This window comes from Sorghum bicolor, chromosome 3 (genome assembly GCF_000003195.3).
Source record: "Sorghum bicolor cultivar BTx623 chromosome 3, Sorghum_bicolor_NCBIv3, whole genome shotgun sequence".
Classification (NCBI taxonomy): Eukaryota; Viridiplantae; Streptophyta; class Magnoliopsida; order Poales; family Poaceae; genus Sorghum; species Sorghum bicolor.
In genome coordinates this window covers 65,237,781-65,257,328 of record NC_012872.2, presented here as the reverse complement: position 1 = coordinate 65,257,328, position 19,548 = coordinate 65,237,781, and the positions used below count along the sequence as shown (strand labels likewise).

At 40.6% G+C, this 19,548-nt stretch overlaps 2 protein-coding genes across 2 annotated transcripts; one reads left to right on the top strand and one right to left on the bottom strand.

Moving 5' to 3' along the window:
* Positions 4,847 to 8,002, top strand: LOC8055256. The gene is made up of 2 exons (XM_002458595.2): positions 4,847 to 5,234; positions 6,562 to 8,002. The coding sequence occupies exons 1-2, from the start codon at positions 5,180 to 5,182 to the stop codon at positions 7,527 to 7,529; spliced, it is 1,023 nt and encodes a 340-aa protein (XP_002458640.1). The 5' UTR covers positions 4,847 to 5,179; the 3' UTR covers positions 7,530 to 8,002.
* Positions 8,758 to 18,670, bottom strand: LOC8055254 (DNA-(apurinic or apyrimidinic site) lyase, chloroplastic). Its single transcript, XM_021457365.1, has 18 exons — positions 18,508 to 18,670; positions 17,860 to 18,016; positions 17,687 to 17,784; positions 17,522 to 17,601; positions 16,908 to 17,147; positions 16,568 to 16,824; positions 16,310 to 16,420; positions 15,352 to 15,489; positions 15,223 to 15,270; positions 14,294 to 14,374; positions 13,678 to 13,837; positions 11,451 to 11,797; positions 11,165 to 11,272; positions 10,863 to 11,000; positions 10,726 to 10,773; positions 10,446 to 10,526; positions 9,378 to 9,531; positions 8,758 to 9,195 (listed from the first exon to the last, which is right to left on the bottom strand). The coding sequence occupies exons 1-18, from the start codon at positions 18,549 to 18,551 to the stop codon at positions 9,074 to 9,076; spliced, it is 2,412 nt and encodes an 803-aa protein (XP_021313040.1). The 5' UTR covers positions 18,552 to 18,670; the 3' UTR covers positions 8,758 to 9,073.

The following is a 19,548-nucleotide window of genomic DNA, read 5'->3' as shown; positions in this document are numbered from 1 at the left end:
GTTCCCCAAAAATTTTGCAAAATTTTTCACAATTACCGTCACATCGAATCTTTATACGTATGCATAGTGTATTAAATATAGACGAAAATAAAAACTAATTGCACAGTTTGGTCGAAATTGACAAGACGAATGTTTTGAGTCTAGTTAGTCCATAATTGAATAATATTTGTTAAATACAAATGAAAATGCTATTTCTCAAAAATTTTTAAACTAAACAAGGCCTAAGTAGGATTCATCGAATGCATGGATCGGGGATGATTGGTGGCATTTGCACATATGAGTACTCTACACTGCGTATATTATTAATATTTTTTTATCTCTGCATGGAGAAACTTTATGGATTTTTTTTGGAACTGCATATACAGTGCCCATTAGTACACAAATATCGTGACAGTCGACACTTGTCGAGTTCGCACCTGAAATCGGATGTCTCCGAGAGACGAGTTCGAACCTGAAATGCTGAAACAGATCAGCGTGTGTATTTGTGGGCACCTTGTGTGATAGACTGATAGACGGGCGACACCGTTTCGCTCTTGCCCGTGTAACTGGGCCCTACAGTAACAGGCCTAATTATCCCACGAGTTGGGCGGCTAATCTGGGCCACGGCCTCACACATTTCATGAAGTGTGCAGAATTACACAACCCCTGTGGCTCTGTGCCTACTCCTGTAGCTATTTTCAAACACACATTTGCCGCAAGACTTTTTATAACTATAAACAAGGCCCTGGTCTATAGCCTAGCCGTGTGGGCAAATTCGTGCCAGCGGCGTAGTCACGTCTGTCCAGGTACTATCCCCTTTCAAAAAGAGAGAAATCTAACTGTCGAGTACTATCCCTTTTTGGGAGAAATAGCCCTAGCGGCGCAGCTGAAGCACGGACCCAAATCTTTATACGTTCAAGTAGGTGTTTAGATGCTTTCTAAATTTTTTAGTCTACAAGACACATGACACAGGTCCCCAAACAAGTTTACACAGTTTTAGGCTCTTTACAGCCAAGTTTACAAACCCCTGTTTAGATCCATTCTTCCAAAAAGTGCTCATTTCTCAAAAATTTTGGCTATTTGGCTGCATCTAAACAGGCCCTCAGCAAGAAACCTCTCTACGTTCTTGTAGCGCTCGATTGAGCGAGCACAGTACTCGCTCAAAGCAAGTATAATAGCAAGCTAAATAATGAGGGGAGAAAAGAGAAGAAACGAGCTTACAGCTGGGTTAGATATAAGAATAAAAAAAATTATGAAAGAAACGGGTGAAACTTGTATTAATAATGAAGAACTTAGAGCATCTCCAAGAGCCTTTCTAAATCTCACTTTCTAAATTATCATTTGGAGAGTCATTTGCATAAAAATCGTTTTCTATATTTTTTTACTTTCCAACAGTTTTGCTAAATCTCATGCGCACTCTAGAGAGTCATTCTTGTCTTCTATATTTGGCTAGCGAAAAACCCGGAATAGACAATGGCTATATTTGGATGACCATTTAGAGAAGCTGTTGGAGGGTAGTTTTTCACCAAAATTGCTATTCCTAGCATTTAGGAAGAATATACAAAGTCTCTTGGACATGCTCTAAGGTCTTAATTCCCTAGGTGAAAAGTTGTTAGATACTTTAGCACTTTCATTTGTATTTACTAATTATTGTCTAACGTGAACTATCTAAGCTTAAAAGATTCGTCTCGTAAATTATAAATAAACTATGTAATTAATTATTTTTAAATCTATATCTAATGTTATATACATGCATCTAAAGATTTGATATGATGAAAATTTTTTAAATCTTTTTTGAAATTAAATAAGGGCTAACTGTTACATACTCCCTTTATTCTAAAATAGAAGTTAGCCTTTTTTAACTTTGAAGGTATATAAAAGAATAATAATTATAATATATAATTAGTCGCACGGAACGCTGCCTACGTCGCGTACAATTCCAGTCCATGGACAGGCTATTTTGGGCCTTGTTTAGTTCCTCAAGTATTTTGCAAAAAATCCAAAAACCCAAAATCTTGAGCAGCCTACCAAAACTCTAACACCAAATGTTTTTGGTTTTGGTGTTTACTTCCCAAAAATTTTTGCAAAATTTTTTAGATTTTCTATCACATCAAATCTTGCGGCACATGTATAAAGCATTAAATATAGATAAAAAATAACTAATTGCATAGTTTATATGTAATTTGCGAGATGAATCTTTTGAGCCTAATTATTCTATTATTGGATAATTTTTGTCAAATACAAACGAAAGTGCTACAGTGTCCATTTTGCAAAAAAATTTGGAACTAAACAAGGGCCAAAATATTTTGGGCATGTTTACTTCCAAAATGCAAAATAGCAAAAATTTTTGCATTTTGTCCAAAATATTTTGGAACTAAACAAGGCCTTGGTCTACGGCGGTGAGAGGGTCGGCGACGAATGGGCGGCCGACAGGCTATGCTGGGAAGCGCGCAGGCTCTCTGGCTCTGCCCGCCGGGTCCGGTCCGAGCGTCGGCTGCCCCTCTCTTCGTACCACAGCAGTCGGGCAAGTACCACAAGTTCTCATCGCTGTCGCCCAGTCGACATCGCCTCCTGCTTTATCGGGTGGCGCGCACGCGATTATCCATGGCTTCTTCCTTTTCCTTCTTTCAGCCCTGTCTGATGTGGCGCTATATTAATGAAGAAAGAGATGATAAGAGTTTTATAGAAGTAGAGAGAGTTTCATCCCTATAAAACTCCTATGCACTGTTTTCAAAATATTGATGTGTTGGAAACTGTGACATGAAACTCCCATTGAAGATGGCCTCAAGATTTTTGACTTTCGGTTTCAGGGGAGGGGACTGCGTGTTGTTTTATTTCTTTTAAAAAATTTAAAAGTGGTTAGTTCATCACACTGTGCTGCATTAATTCTCTTCGAGTACTTGCGGCTTCGTCGTGGAGACTTTTTTTTTTTTGACAAGGTCGTCGTGGAGACTTGAGCAGTTCTCATCATGTCAACAAACAAACCTGTCATTCTCACAGAAAGTGTCATTTTTCTATTTTCTAAAACATTAAATATCTTCAACTTTAACAATATATATAAAATTTTAATATTTGTGTTGTATACTTAATATATTTAGATAAATCATTAAATTTATTTTATAATATAATTATTTAAGATACAAATATTATTAATAATTTTTATAAATCTCTAGCTAAATTTAACAATTTTTTATCTATATAAAAGCAATATTTTTTAGACGGGGAAGTATCACTCTAGAAGCAGAAACAACACATGAAGCAACCTTGCGAACCTCTAATGTTATACGATAGAAATAATAGAGCACTTACAATGCAAGAAAACTGTTAGTAGTTTCTATACCATAGAACATCATACCAAGAAAAAAAAAGAAATTATCTTTCTCAATATGAAATTCTCAATAACATAATTATAGAGTTATATCATAGAAACTATGTTTGCTCTCCTAACATAGCTACGATAGTTTCTTGTCCATTAATATCTATGAAGATCTTATTTCTTAGTTAGACTTGATTTCTTAGATTTTTTTCTCTCTCTCTACTAAATCACTTGCCATATGAATAAATTACTGGAGTGACCTTAGTTGTGTGAAACATATAGACCCACGTAGGCCACATAGCAACTGTACATTTTGTCGTACCTCTGCTCGCCCACAGATAGTGACGGACGTGGGCTGTCGCGTAGCATCTATTTGTTTGATTTAATGTTTATGTATAAGTTTTTTTATGTTATTACTATTATTCTTAAGTTTTAAGTAAATACAGATATTATATTATATATATTTTAATTATTTGGCTCATGAGCAAAGTTAGCTTATTATTTTAACGAACCAAGTCGAATCTAGCTCGTTATCTAACACTACTCATGTCCTAGTCCCAACAACTATCTAAACGCCACCTCATGAATGCAAAAGTTTTCATAGCTTCTCGATAGCATTTAATTACATAAGGTAAATAACCAATTGAGCGTACTGAGTTTTATCCGTGCTAAACTCATCTCTTCTTTTTTTTTAAAAAAAAATAATATCATGTCATAAAAAACTTGCACGACCCCATGTTATGCACGTAGACTCCACGCCGCCACACATGACGATGCTATGCTTGACCCGTTTGGTTTAGCTCCACCAGATCCAAGAGTTATTTTGTACCAAATGAAATAAAATGAAACAGGTGAGGAGCTTTTTTAAAACATGCTCTCAAACGAGTGGACGAGGGATGGAGCCGAAATTATAGCTTCTCTTAGATCTCAACTGTTCCGGTGGATCTTGCACGGGATTACATGAGAGCGTGTTTTAAAGAATTCTGCATGGTTTATCGGAACAACTTTAACTCCACCTATAGAACTATTTATGAAGCTAAAGTAAAAAGATAGTTTCACTAGTGAAATAGAATTGCGTCAAATGAGATCTAATATATTAGTTACTCTCTCTATTCTAAATTATAATAAATTACAAGATATTTTATTTTTTTAGAGAAGTACATTTTTCGATACAATTAAGGCCTTGTTTAGTTCGTAAAAACTTTTGAAAAACAACACTGTAGCACTTTCATTTTTATTTAACAAATATTATAACTAAGTTTAAAAGATTCGTCTCGCGATCTACAGATGAACTGTGCAATTAGTTTTTGTTTTCATATATATTTAATGTATCATGCATGTGTCGCAAGATTCGATGTGACGGGGAATTTTGAAAAAATTTTGGGAACTAAACAAGGCCTAACATTATGTGTAAATACAGAAAAAAAATTAAGTAGGTAAAGAAGATGTCAAAACAGAACCGTCAAACGGAGGCGGACGGAAGCAGCACATGGAGAAAATCCCAGCGCCAGAGCTTTCGGCGGCGGTACACGGCTACACGCCCGCCTGTTCCGGCAAAAACGTGCGGACGCACAATAAAAATCCCAGCTTTTCCTCCCGCCCCTCGGCGCCGGCCGCGAGCGAAACCAACAACGCCACCCAAACCGGCAAACCGCCTCCTCCCCCTCCCGCGGGCCTTTCGCCGCTCGCCTGACTCGTTCGCGTTCCCACTCCACGCCGACTTAACCGGGCGCGCCGTATCCGGTGGGCGGCAGCTTGCGCCGTTCGGGTCGCGTCCGCGCGCGCTGGGGGTGGAGGGGAGGGAGGGAGTCCGGGCGCCTTTTCTCGCGTGTTCCGCCGTGGGTTGGGCTGACGGAGGAGAGGAGAGGTCCGCAGCGGCCGTCCATGGCGGAGAGGCGGCCGATCTACAGAGAGCCCCGGCGGCCGCCGCGCTCTCAGGGTACGTTCCTCGATCGCTGCCCGTCCTGTTTCTGGTTTGGGCGGGTTAGATTGGTTGCGCCGTTCCTCGGCTCCCTGATTTTGTCGAGTGGTTTCTTTTGGATTTTTCACAGTTTCACATGTAAATGTGTCTGGAATTCCGGGTTGGGTAGCGAATCCGAAATCCCCCTCTTTCTTTTGATCCGAGTGTCCCTGCCCAAAATGCCAATGCTGGCGAGCAGAGACAGTCCGCGAACAGTTGGCTCTCGTGTCACGGTGTCAGTATTTGATGCCGTTTCTGGTGATGCGTTCGTGTGGGTGGCACTTGCGGCTTTGCTTCTCTCTCTTGAAAATGACGTGCGAGGTACCAACTGTCTTCAGGAAACTCACATCGAACTCGAATGCACTGAGTCATTCCATTTACGTGTGCCACCTGCACCGCCTTCAATCCAGAAAAAAACTAACCTGTATGCCTTTTCGCGTGCGAATGATATATTCTTCTAATTCCCTGGTAGTAATCTTGATCAGTTTATGTGCTTGATCATTACATCTTCTGTAAAGGAGAACCTATTCCATTTTAGCAAGAATGCTTATATGACATAATAGCACACTTTACTAGCAATTTTGGAGACCATTTGGTGAATGACATTGAAACAGCTTGGTGAGTATTTAAACCGGACGATGGTCAACGGTCATCTGTACACCTACGCTCCCTGCCAGAGCGTGAGTAGGAAATACTTTTAAATATTTAAAACAATAATTTCTTGCCTGACTTTGAAATTCAGGAAAGGTGCTAAGTTTGATGTGTTATGATTTTGTGCACATCTATGGGTATGTGGGACCATGTTAGTTACCATACAGAACACACAATTTATGCTTAAATTCATGGAAGTTTCTTAGCTTACTTTGATATCTATGACTGACCTAAGCTGAACCTGTACTCAGTTTTCCATATAACCCGTAATCTCTATTTGATGCTTTACAAATAAGAACTACATAATTGTTGTGTGTTTTTTTCATCATAAGTTTGTCTGTTTCAATATTTTGCTAGCATTTAAACGAAGTATCCCTTGATTTTTCCTATCACGCAGACAAATTACTGCTAGCTGTTTCTCTGACAGCTACTTATTTTGTTCTGTTATCTGCTGTTGCCCCATTCCTATTATTGTGTTTCTTCTTATCAGTCTTCTTGTTGTAGTGTTTCTTCTGAATTCTGATTGGTATTCATATTCATATACAGAGATAACCGCCAGTATTTTGGTGAAATAAGTCTAGGAGCAAACAGAGGTTCTTTTTCTCCGCATACATTAGTTTTATGTACTCACTAAGTACAGTTTTTGTTATTTCAGGCAGTGGAAATTTCTCAGTTCCATTGTGGGAAAAGAAATTTTGCACTGATGCTTGTGCTATCCCCTGGGCTAAACTGTGTGAGACCAAGAGATTGATGTCTCTGTACAAAAGTGTGGTTGATTGGGATGACTCAGCTGCATTAGAAGCCTTCAATGATGCAAAGGCACGCTTCTGTGCTGTATATCATGGTCAACATTATGATATCCCTTTGCCTGACCCAAACATGTTTATCGATATAGTCAACCCAGATGAATATGTTGATCCTGAATTGGTGGCTGATCTGGAGAAGTCACGTCGCCGTGTTCCCAGAAAAGATAATGGTGTTCCTGATGTCTGGGACTCTTTTATTTTCTCTGATAAGCCTGTTCCAGTTACAGGATGGGGTGACACGGAGACCAGCTTCACTCATGGCCAGCAGCTCTCTGTAAACTGGGACAATCAGTTGAAACACTCAGTTGAATCAAATCATAAGCAGATGTCGGGAAATTGGGATTATTCTGTCAAGCAACCTGCTCAAACAATTGGTCAGCAAAACTCAGGGAACTGGGAAGTGTATGAGGAACAGCAGGATCAAACCAGCAGCCGGGGGGAGCAGACGAATCCTTGCATTACCAGCTGGATCATGAGGGATGGCTCCCAGGATGCTTGGAAGCATGATTACGGCTGGGGTCCTGCAGCTATTCAGACCGATCCATGGGACAACCATCAAGGTAGCTATGAGGTGCCTGACAGCCAGGGTGTATCATATGGACACTGGACTCACTGGAGAGGGCGAAATAATGACTTGGGTAGAAGAAACACTAGGAATAGAGGAGGCCCCATCAGCTCGAAGCCAATGAAATCAAAGTACCAAACGGATGAACACAATGGTGCAAACAATGGTTGGAGGAACTGCCGAGTAAGGAATGATATGCATTATTACTCCTATGAGCAGGCTGATTATACCAAGCAGTCACTAGCTATGTGAGTAAGAAGCTAAGGGGCTTACGGCATTGAGAGAAGATGGCAAGATCCCCTCTGCCGCCCACTACGCTTTGGAGGTGTCAGTAGTTGTACACCAACAATGGTAATGGTGGACATCTTCAGATGAGGTAGAGTAGAGTTAGTAGATCATCTGTAGGTTATGTTCCCCCTACCAGTAGATCATCTGTGGGTTATGTTCCCCCTACCCCTAGTCCCACTTAAGCTGCTGTAGATAGTACTAATTATCAGGCTAATAATTGTTTTGTTTAGCCATTAGCGGCCGTTGTTTGTGTATATATCTGTTTCCATATCTGTAGTTTTGGTTTACTGGCTACTTTGCAGCTTTAGTGTTGCAGCAGTGAGAATAAGGATGGTACCTTACTGATTTGTATGTTGGTGTCGAAATGGCACGAGTAGAAGCTTATATCCTCTACATGGCTACATTGCTTCCTGGTATTGTGATTTTCTCCTTGTACCTATTTCCTGTGGCTCTGTGTTCTGAAGAAACGGCCATGTTCAACGCCTGCATATTATGTAGTTTAATTGAGAAGCTGCAGTCGTATTTAAGTATAATAAGATGCTGTGTCCCTCACATGCTATGCTTCAGTTTTACTTTTTTTTTTCTCGAACACCTATCGGTTTTAGTTGAATTAGTCGTTTCTAAGGTATCGGGAGAGCATTAAATTATGCCAATTTTTTTTTACTACTAGCTTAAAGTTTTGGGTTAAACTGTTCAGTTCATGGAATTTAGATAGGGTTTGTCTGCAATGCCAAAGCTGTGCGCTCGTTTGTCTTTGATGTTATTGTATACAGCAGGCAGAAAACGTCATTCCATAGGAAAGCAGTGTAATCTGTGTGCCCAGCAGGCAGCCAATCCACTTCAACACATGTGGATTGAGAGAAATACATGCACATCCAAACAAGAGTTGTCAGTAATGTGGACTAAGGCTTTGTTTAGATGCGAAAAGATTTTGGATTTCTCTACTGTAGCACTTTCGTTTGTTTATGTCAAATATTGTCTAATCATAGACTAATTAGGATCAAAAGATTCGTCTCACGATTTACAGTTAAACTGTAGAATTAATTTTTATTTTCATCTATATTTAATGTTTCATGCATGTGTCGAAAGATTCAATGTGACTGAGAATCTTAAACAAGGCCTGAGCAGACCCTTCGTCTGGTGGTCATGAATACGGGTAAATGCAAGCTAGACATGCATAGGAGAACAAAGATAGTTCCTTCGCAAACACTCTAAATTCAAGATGCCAAATTGTGAATGTAAAACGATGTGTTATTCGGTCGGTTGCATTCACGAGGTATAAGAACATCAGCTAATAATTGCTCTAGGCTACTTTTAACTTCACGAACACAACGTGAATAGGCGATCCACTACCTCCACAGACCACAGGAGACCACGCGAAGTACCACCACCTGAGTTTGAATAGTTTTCAGCCTACATAAGCAAAATCTTTCTACAAATCTTTTTATTTAGGACGACGCTTAAACTTCATGCTTCAGTTGTCAAATAGCTGAGAGATGCATCAGTGTCTACAACTTAAGCACAAGGCCAATTGGACTGTGATCGCTGAGCGATACATCTGGCAGAGTGTAGGAATCATGGACCTTGTCGGCAATAGACTCTGACGCAAGAAAGTAATCCAGTCTCCAGCCTGTTAAAATTTAGAACAAAAGGTAAAACATCATTCTACATTTCCAGCAAAGAACAAAAACGCTACTTAAAGAGGAGATAGTTTTATTACTACTAGTAGTAGGCTGCTCAAAATAATTACGATTGATAGTGTCACCCCAAAATAATGAGGCTTAGGGACTGCTTTCAAAACACTACACATACCTTTGTTGGTAATGCGCTGGTTTTCACCCCAGAAAGTGTAGGCCACAGCATTCGGGTGTTGTTTACGGAATGTATCAATAAGACCTTCGCTAGAGAAGTTCTCCTCAAATGACTCCCTCTCTTCAACTGTGAAACCTGCAGCCTCGGTTTTTGCCTGAACAAAAAGATTTGAAATGAGTTATCCACCTAAAGGCTACAGCAAGGGACTGGTGCAACAAGAAAGCAAACTGGAAAAGTGGAAAGTAAATGGGAACTTATAGACTGTTAGGAACAGATATTATCCTAGAGCAAACAGGAGCCTTCCTTTGTTTAACTTTTAGCAACAGTGCATATTCAATATCAAGCTATGGAGAACTGACAAGTTCAAGGCTATGTTTTCATGTCAGGTTCTGGATATGCGTAGTATATCTTTCAGAGTTCACTGTTATTTTTCCTTGTCTTTGCTGAAAAAGATTATAAGCTTTGTGTACCTATGATTCTATGAAACATAGTACTGGCATGCTCATGGCAGATCTCAAAGTATTTCCTAGCACCGATATATATATAAAGTATTTCCTAGCACATTAAAAAAGTTATATTGTAACCCTAACAAGGGAATATGTCAATAAACACCTTTTAGTTTCGCAGAAATTTTCTCAGAATGAGAAACCATACGTGTCAGAGGACCAAAAAAAAAGGAACAATGTTCACAAGGACTTAAAAGGCAATTATGTTTCATATCTAATTGTTCTTTTAGTAGAGAACAATATTTAGACACGACACAGTAGAACATCCTAAACAAAAACTTGTTTCTAACTACAGCATGGTATACCTGCCTGTCATGTTCTGTAGAGGATAACAGCTCTTAAAGTATGTGCTATAAACAGGAGGCATATCTCAAAATGTTAAAAAAAGCCGTAATTCCCCTTAAAAAAATTGACACCTAACAATGTACATATATGATAGATCCACAAAAAAATCCACTGGTCTTTTATGGTATCTTGTCATTGAGAACTATGAAAACAGAACAGTAACATGTGCAAACGTTTGCACAATATTCCTAAGGAAAGGGTGAGCAAATACACTTACTTGAGGATTGTGAATGTCAATACTTTCGCGAGCACAGTTTAGATCCCCAGCAACAATTACTGGTTTGGAAGATTCCAGTTTCTGCAGACCAAAAGCGCATCTCAGTTGCACTTTGCAAAGTTATATTTGAAGGGACAAATTGTGAAAGGTGGAGTACAAGCCATGGTGTAGAACAACACATAATAATAAGAATAAAAAGCACAGTACAATTCCTCAATTGACATAAAAAATAACAATGGGTGATACTAAATAAGGACATTGGAAAGCTAAGTGGATGCACCTTTATGAAGTCGCTAAAGCATGGATCCCACTCATTGACCCTGTAATTCTGAAGACCAAGAGGCAATAAAACAAACTTAGATATGCTAAGCAATTGCAGTACAACATAAATGAATATAAAGGAAGAATAGATTTTACCAGTCTACGTAAACCACGGCCAGAATTTGGGACATAAGCATTGACCAAGTAAAAATCATCAAACTCCAAGGTAATAAGCCTGCCCTCCTGATCATGCTCTGGTACACCAAGCCCGTATTGGACTGAGATTGGTTGTACCTGTTAATGCATACGGAAGAACATGGAAAGTGAGGTTAGATATACTATGTATCAACTGATGGTATTCAGATCAAAAGATTTATTGCGACGCTGCTTCCCACTGACTTTTTAGTCAGTACAAAACGGAGGTGCTGGGCATTAACCACAGCAAGAAGAGAACATACCCGTGATATCACAGCAGTTCCTGAATAACCAAGCCTTGCAACACTGCATGACCAATAGGTGTAATCATATTCAGGTACCAGGTTCTTAAAAAGGTCAACATTGCGCTCCTGAAAAGAGAATGAAAACCTGGTCATGACACTGATATGTGCATCATAACGAAAGGTCAACATATCATGGTATACTGGATTATGGAGAAACCCCATGTATTTAAATCAAAGTAACCCACTGCCCAGGGTGAAGCTGTATATAAGAGCGAGTAGCAATGGAAATACCAAAACAACTTACCTGCAAGTGTGTCTCTTGAAGACACAAGACGTCAAAGTTCTCTCTGCCAACCAATTCATCTGCAGAAAACCCTGACTGCACAATAGTTTGAAGTCCATTAACGTTCCAGGACAGAATCTTCATACAATTGGTATCAGTGCCAAGTGGCGGAGGTCTCATTGTCCTTGGATTATAAGCAACCCATTGCGGTCGTCTCTCTTGGTGGGTAAGGCGAGTCCAGGGCTCAGACTTCCGGGCAGGGTAACCACGCTGAGAAGATGTGGATCCCATGTTCGCCGCAGACCTCTGGGCAGGGTAACCACCATGCTGAGACGATGTGGTGCTCATGTTCGCCGCGGCAGACACGACTGCAGAAACAGGAGTTCAGGAACCTTGGAATTGACAAGGCACACAGATAAAACCAAGAATGTAGGTGACAGTTGATCAGGAACATTATAAATCTGACATCAAGAAGTGAATCTATCTAAGCAGAAGAATCCCGAAGCAGAAGGCAAACTCAACTTCATATGCAGAACAAAGGTGTGCTTCTGCTACTACCGGGTTCCCAATTGACCAAACACAACCCCATAGATAAAATCCCAACCGTCCATAGGTGGCATCAGTGGCGAGGCCGCGGGCAAAGGCGGCGGCGCCGCCCAGACGTTGCAGACAGGGCAGCGCGGCGAGATGGCTGCCACGGAACATGCTCAGGCCTGCGGCGCGCATGCTCATGGTCATGGTTGTGGGCGCAGGCGCGAGTCCTACGGCGGGCGTCTGCGCGAGAGAGTCCGGCAGCGGGTGTTCGCGCGCGCAGGGTCGCGAGCGGTGGCGGTCCTGGGCCTGAGGGAGGCACAGTTGCCGGGGACGGGAGAGGCAAGCAGCACAGTCGATCGGGCTAGAAAGAAAATCCATCGCCATCGTTTCCCATCTAGAATTCACGGAACTTGGGAAGCAAGCAAGCAATGCGCATAGAGAGAGAGAGAGAGAGAGAGAGAGAGAGACGCACCCACAGGCGGGGAGATTGGTACAGAGGCCCGCCGCCTTGCCTTGCCGATGATGCCGTCGAGCAGGTGATTTCTTTCTTTTTGATCACCAGGTGATTTCTTTCTGGTTTTGTAAAACCCGCAGGGGAACCTATGGGGGATCTTGGCGAAAGTGGCTCGCGGATATTTGTAGGCGCGTCTCTCTCTCGCCGGAGGCCTGGAACGGACTCAATTTTTGGCCCCTGCCTTGCTGGCTACTCTTGGAGAGATCTGTTCAACAAGAGTACACGCCTCGATGCCATGTCGGTTAGCGGGCATCCTCTGATTTGTCTCTGTTTGGTGGACCCGTGTTAAAAAAGTGCTGGTTAATTGTGACGCTGAGCTAGTTTTAGCAGAACATGCCACAGGCCCACAAGTAATACTTCGTTCCAGTCCTAGGTTACGTCCAAGAACAGTTTCGGCTATGCGTGAAACTGCATCACAGTTTATCTGATGCCATCAGCGGCACAACACATGGCAGGATAGCTTAATGAGCTCAACAGGTTAAGGTTAGTATCCTAAACCAGACAATGATCTTTCCCTGCTGCTCATACTGAGCTGCACAACTGCAGCACAAGATATGAACCATATCTACGTACATCACAAAAGGTGCAGCATCACTAACAGTAGTCGTCCACGAGACACTAATGGATATTCCAATCTGCTCAGTGCATTACAAAGCCTAACTGTTTCACTAATAGTCTGATACAAAAATCACTGATCCTGCCACGGATCTGCACGAACCAAAAAAAAACCCTCAGGAATAAGCATCGCTGTCTGAGAATTACGGCACAGGCTTCAGATTGAATGTTTGGCATAGCCTGTGATACAGCCTACAGCTTCAGTACGAGGCCAAGGGGGCTGTGATCACTGGCAGAGATGTCCGGAAGAATGTATGAATCATGCACTTTTTCAGCGATTGATTCCGACACAAGAAAGTAATCCAGACGCCAACCTTCGATCCACAATGAACAAATCAAAAGAGCAAGTGAAATGGTAAGCGTGATCTTCAGTTACGTTGGAACAACAAATGAATATAGCAATTTTGGCACTCAGAAAACCATGCTAAATTACAGAAGCTTCCATGTGTTGTGGCACAAATTCCTAAAATCCTAGGTATGTTTGTAAGTGGCACATAATCTTAAGGGTGCGTATGAAACAGCACATAAAGTCATAAACACACAATAACAGGTGGCAAAGCCCATATCACCGGTCATAGTACATACCTTTGTTTGTCTTCCGGGCATTATGCCTGTACCCCCAGTAACTATAGGCAACAACACTAGGATGCTGTTTCCGAAACGTATCAACAAACCCTTTGGACAAAAAATTGGTCTCAAATGATTCTCTTTCCTCGTTTGTGAAGCCTGCACTTTTACGGTTTCCCTGGAAAAAAAAGAATTGAAAATGGCTTAAGACCACGTAGAAAAGATAGGTGAAGCAGCTAAAGCAAAACTGGTAACTGGCAACATTTGTCACATATTCCAATCCAATGGAGGCACCAAGTATATACATACATATAGATGAGCAACACGGAGTACAGGTTGCTCAAAAAAACAGCACCATGGCAATGCAATGTAAGGTATCTGTCTCTCACTACTTGGGCAATAATTTGCTTCACTCTTCAAGCTTTCTAATTAAACCGGATAGGAACTCTCAGATCTAACATCTAAAAACAAGGGTCTAAAACCAAGGCCAAATTTCTCTGTAATTCTACTTTATTACAAGGATCATGATGTTTGTAGCATAAAACAAATAGCCAAATATAGGACACAATTAAGTGTAAGACTACAAATTTACAATACATTCAGCACAGAAGAATTCAAACAAATGGTTACTCACGGCAGGGTCATGTATATCAATCTCCTGGTGCGCACAATTAAGGTCACCGGTTAGTATGACAGGCTTCGATTTCTCCAATTCCTGCGCAATTATAAGAGATGTGTATGGTCATATCAGAACTTAGCAACACGAGATCTAAAAAATAATTTGTTGTTAGCTGTGCAACGATCACTACTGAAGCCTGTAAATGAAGGAGGTGAATTTGTGTGAGTAGCATGTGGTGTCTTTTTGCACAGGACAACAGCCATGAAGAATACTAGGGTTTAGAACTTTAGATGGTCATTACTTTGGTAACTAGGAAAACACAAGAATTAGATGGCCATTACTATGAAAAAGTACACTTGGGGTTTTCAAAAATCCCCTGATTTGAAAGGGAATATTTCAATATGCTAGTTTGATTGGTAAAGGGCAAAGAAAAATAAAAGGATATTGATGATAGACAACAAAGAAAAGAGGATGTGCCCTAAAATAGACCCAAAATTAATGTATTAAAATATTTAAAACTGCCACTCTAATTAAATTTGGACATCTTGATACATATTTTATGGGTCTGCCCCTAATTAGAACCTTTGTTTCAATCTTAGTTCTTACTAAGGCTTTGTTATGTGCAAATTTATACAAGGAGACCCATCATTCAAAAGAGTGTTTGGATGAAGTGATTGCTCTAGAAATTTTTAGGTTTAGTCCAACCTGTGCTAAATCCTATGTATTTGAAATTTTGGATCCAAATCCCCCATATCAAAATAACCTAGAAAAAATAGAATCAATGCAATGAAAAAATGACATGAACAAAATGCACACAAAATTAGTTACGTACTTCTGTTTCAGTAAAGACATACTTAACGCTTTGACAGAAGAAGAGGAATAGACAATAAGTAGCATGAGCAAGCTACTTCAAAATAATAATTGGAGTAAAATAAGAGACATACTTTCATGTAGTTACCAAGGGATGGATCCCACTCTGTGACCCTGTAAGTCTGCACAGAAATACATGCTCATGGACTTCAGACTGTAACCTCAGATGATTTATACTAGAAAGAAAAATACTAATTATTTACCAATCTTTTTAGACCATCACCAGAGTTTGGTACATAAGCAGTTAACAGGTAGAAGTCATCGAACTCTACAGTCACAACCCTCCCTTCAGTATCATGGTCTGGTATACCAAGCCCATACTTGATCGAGAGTGGTTTGACCTACAGGCAACACATGACACATGATGAACAGAAAGAAAATATAAAACACAAAAATGTTCACAAAAATCTTGCAGGATGCTAGCATATCCTGCTGATCAAGAAGTTTATGCTTAAGGCTACCATTTAACAAATTGGAGGAGAAGAAGGTTAACAATGATCAAGCCAGGGCCCAGGACCCAGGATCACAATATACAATAAATATATTTGTGTAGTATTGAACTAAATATCAGAAGAAATCGAACAGTGGTTAATCAGGTTGCAATATAGCCCAAGGGAAGAGGAAAGTAATAGTGATTAATCATATATCTTAAATGTTTCTTTCCTTTTTTATTAAAGTATATCTCAGTGAAGCTTGCTTTAGTGTGGGTGGCACAAATTTCTTTCTAGCCATGGCTTAGTGTGAGTGGGGTGTGTTGGGAAGGTTTATTCTGGCCACTCCCATTTGTAAGACTCCTTTTTCTTAAATAAAATGACACACAGCTCTCCTGCATTGTTCGAGAAAAAAAACAGTGAAGCTTGCTTTAGATTTCAGAAATGGAAAACCCAGAAATCTCAAAATTGAAGAGACATAGGTGTGATGGTTCCTAGGTGAGGGAGCGCATCATGGCACTTTGCTCCTTCTTTCCATTTCTTTCAGGTTTCTGTGCAGTTGCTTCTAAAGAAATAAAACATAACAAACCAATAGGTGTTCTCCTTCTTTCCATTTCTTTCAGGTTTCTGTGCAGTTGTAAAGAAATAAAATAGAACAAACCAATAGGTTTTCATAGGTGTTCTGTTTCTACTAGTTACATGTATGAGGCATTGGGTAGGTGGTGCCTACTCTTGAAATTATTGCAGTGCCAGAATAGCCAAGCTTTGACACACTGCAAGTAAAGAAACTATTTGTGTAGCCATCAAGCAAAGTGTCTTTAATAACTTCAACATCCTTCTCCTGCCCAGAACAAAGCAAATATAGTGAATTTACTGTCAGCGAATAATTTAGAAAGGATAGAATGTGCAATGTTAGCAAAATTATCTTGTCATTAACATTTTTTAGGATAACTCCAAATGAACTTAGCAAAAATAACTAAGATTTTGCCTGCATTTTTGTCTCTTGTAAGCATAGCACATCAAAGTCCTCCCTCTGTGCTAATTGCTGCACAGAGAAGCCTCTTGATTTGAGCAATGCTTTCAATCCATTGACATTCCATGACATAATCTTCAGAGCACGTGTATCCTTGCTAAGAGGTGGAGGCCTCATAGTCTTAGGGTTGTATGGAATCCAGCCAGCTTGTGGTTTCTTATGCACGAGTACAGTCCAAGGCTCTGAATCGTCATTAGGAACAGCACCTTGGACTGTGTGGTAGAGTAACAAACAGTTAGCCAAGGGGAAAGTGATCTTTCAACAGCAATAAAGATAAATAAACAAATGTGCATACCGACAAATGTTTCCTTCTGGACAATAGTCTTACTTAGCTTGACATTAGTCACAGAATTCTCCTCAAGGGTGGTACTCTTGCTTGACTTTTGTTTTGTTCTACTTCTTTTCTTGCTAGGTGTTTCAGAAATAATCTCAGAACTTTCTAGTTTTTGTTCAATCACAACAGAAGCACCACTTTTTCTTTTTAAAGGTATCTCCGAGGGGCTAACCAGCTCAATGGATGACTTTCCCTCGTCACCTGTGGAAAGAAACCAAGTTTCTGGCTATTAATAAGCTTCATCAAACACTATTTAAACAAGGACATACATGCGTGACTATGGTCTATAAAGGATCCATCCATGCCCCTGTATTCCCTGTTCCTGCACCATAAAACCTTGCTACGTCGATAGCGAAGCCATGAGAGCTTGAAGATCTCATGCAAGCAAAATTTTCAGAATTGACATATTTGGTTCACTATTTCACTAGCTAACGACATTGTAAGTTTGGGGCAAATCTGACCAAAGTCTTATCTTACTGCTGCAAAGGGCATAATGAATGAAACTAAAGAGTTCTAACACAAAAAAACAAGGATTTAGTTCAAAGCTACTACTACAAGTCTGAACTAACACATACCATTTGCTTCCACGCCCAGAGAATTCATCAAGGCTGATACTAAATCTTTCTTGGTACCTTTCACAGAAACACCCATCCTCCTTCAAGATTTTAGTGCACAAAGAGTTAAAAGAACACATCAATTATCACCAATGGACAAGAAGGGAAGAGTGACGAAGTTTAAACCTCGTGAGCTCCCTGAGCTCCTTGACAGTCATTGATTGGAGCTGGCTAGGGTTGCTCCTCACACTCTCTATCTCCAAATCACTTTCAGCAGCATCTTCCTAGGATCCAAACAGAATGGTATGAAACAAAACTACAGCAGTCGCCTAGTATGAGCACAAGGGAAACAGACTAACCTTCTCTATGACTGGCTGCTCATCTTTGTTGACCTCACTGTTCTTAGAGGCAGCTCTACGCGAATATGTAGCCCGCATTCTGTCCCTCGTGGTGATGAGATTCACTAGTGCAGGTACTCTTGAACTGAAATTCGCACTTCGAAGCCCACAGGTACACCTATTTATAAAAAGATAAGCCAATGTTTAACATCTACCGATGGAGAATTCCAAGCTAAACGATTCTTGTGACAATGAATCCAGGTATGAGGTAGCTGTGGACAAAAATCCTCTTACACTGTTGGAAAATTTCTAGGTTGGCATAGGATTTGGGTTTCACATCATGTGCAAATGAGTTTGAGCTAAAGTAATCATTCCTTCCTTAAAGAAAAAGCCTTAAGCGCACCCGCGCTTGTGACATATGTTCCCCAACCATTTTTTGACAAATTACATAATCCACATCAACGACGCTGTTGACAGTTGAAAGCGCGCAATAAAAGTTCGCGGCCAAACCCTCGATGGGCTCTTCCCCCTCATTGAGGGCCCTTGGATGGCGAAGAATCGAATCGACGCAGTAACGCAGACCAGATGGGATGAACCGACTCGAAGGTAGAAAATGCGCCATAGGAGAGGAGAGGGCAAGAGAGGGTGGGAGGAGGATGGGCACCGTACTGGTAGAGGCGGAGAAGGGAGGCGCCGCGCAGCAGCAGCGGCATCGGTCGGCGAGCAAGTGCGCGGAGACGCCGCGACGTGGAGCGGTAAAAGGAGTGCGCTGCGCTCGGCTCGGCGTGAGGGAATGGGCTGTGGCCTGTGGCCTGTGGCACCTGGGTGGCCGGCCGTGCGGGCGAGCCGGCGAGGGCGACTCATATGCGGCGCGTTTTGGCGTGGTATGGCCTGCTCTGCCGCACTCCTATCCCGCCCGGCCTGGCAAGCCCAGCACTGTAGTTCTGCTTGGTTGGTAGCCGTGCAACATTATACACCTTGAGATCACTAAGGCCTTGTTTAGTTCTCAACAATTTTTTTTTAAAAAAAAATTCCCTATTAGATCAAATTTTATGGCGCATCGAGTATTAAATGTAAATAAAAATAATAATTAATTATACAATTTGTCGGTAATTTATAAGACTAGCAAATATGCACGTGCGGCACGCACGTGTTTATTAAAAACACCATTACACAATTAATATTATGCTAGAAAGACTAAATCATCAGCTTCAATGAGATTCAGACTCCATAAAATTCTATTCCTGATTTCTTCTTAATGTATATATCAATAAAAATAACAATAAAAATCAATAGTGTCTATAAGAAGGATAAAAATATTTTTCTATATATATGAGCAAAGAACACTACCCAATTAGCAATATAACGAAGATTGGATAAGAATAAAAAAATACCTAACCTTCACCTAGTCGTGCTTTATTAATTTGATGACGAAGCGATCGATATATAATTTGATAAAATCATTTTCTAGTTATGTGTACCAAGATTCATGAATCCACAACACTCTTCATAAACAATTGTGACTTGATTGACCTAGTACTCGTAGACAGTCTACAAAATTATCATCATCAACGATTAGGATCAACTGGGCGGTTGTGGTCTCTTCCTTCAAGATTAGGAATATTAACCTAAATCCAAACATCATGATCGGGAAGTTCTGTTCGCGTCGCTTTGGTTGACGATTGGAACTCCCGACTTTAGACTCCCATT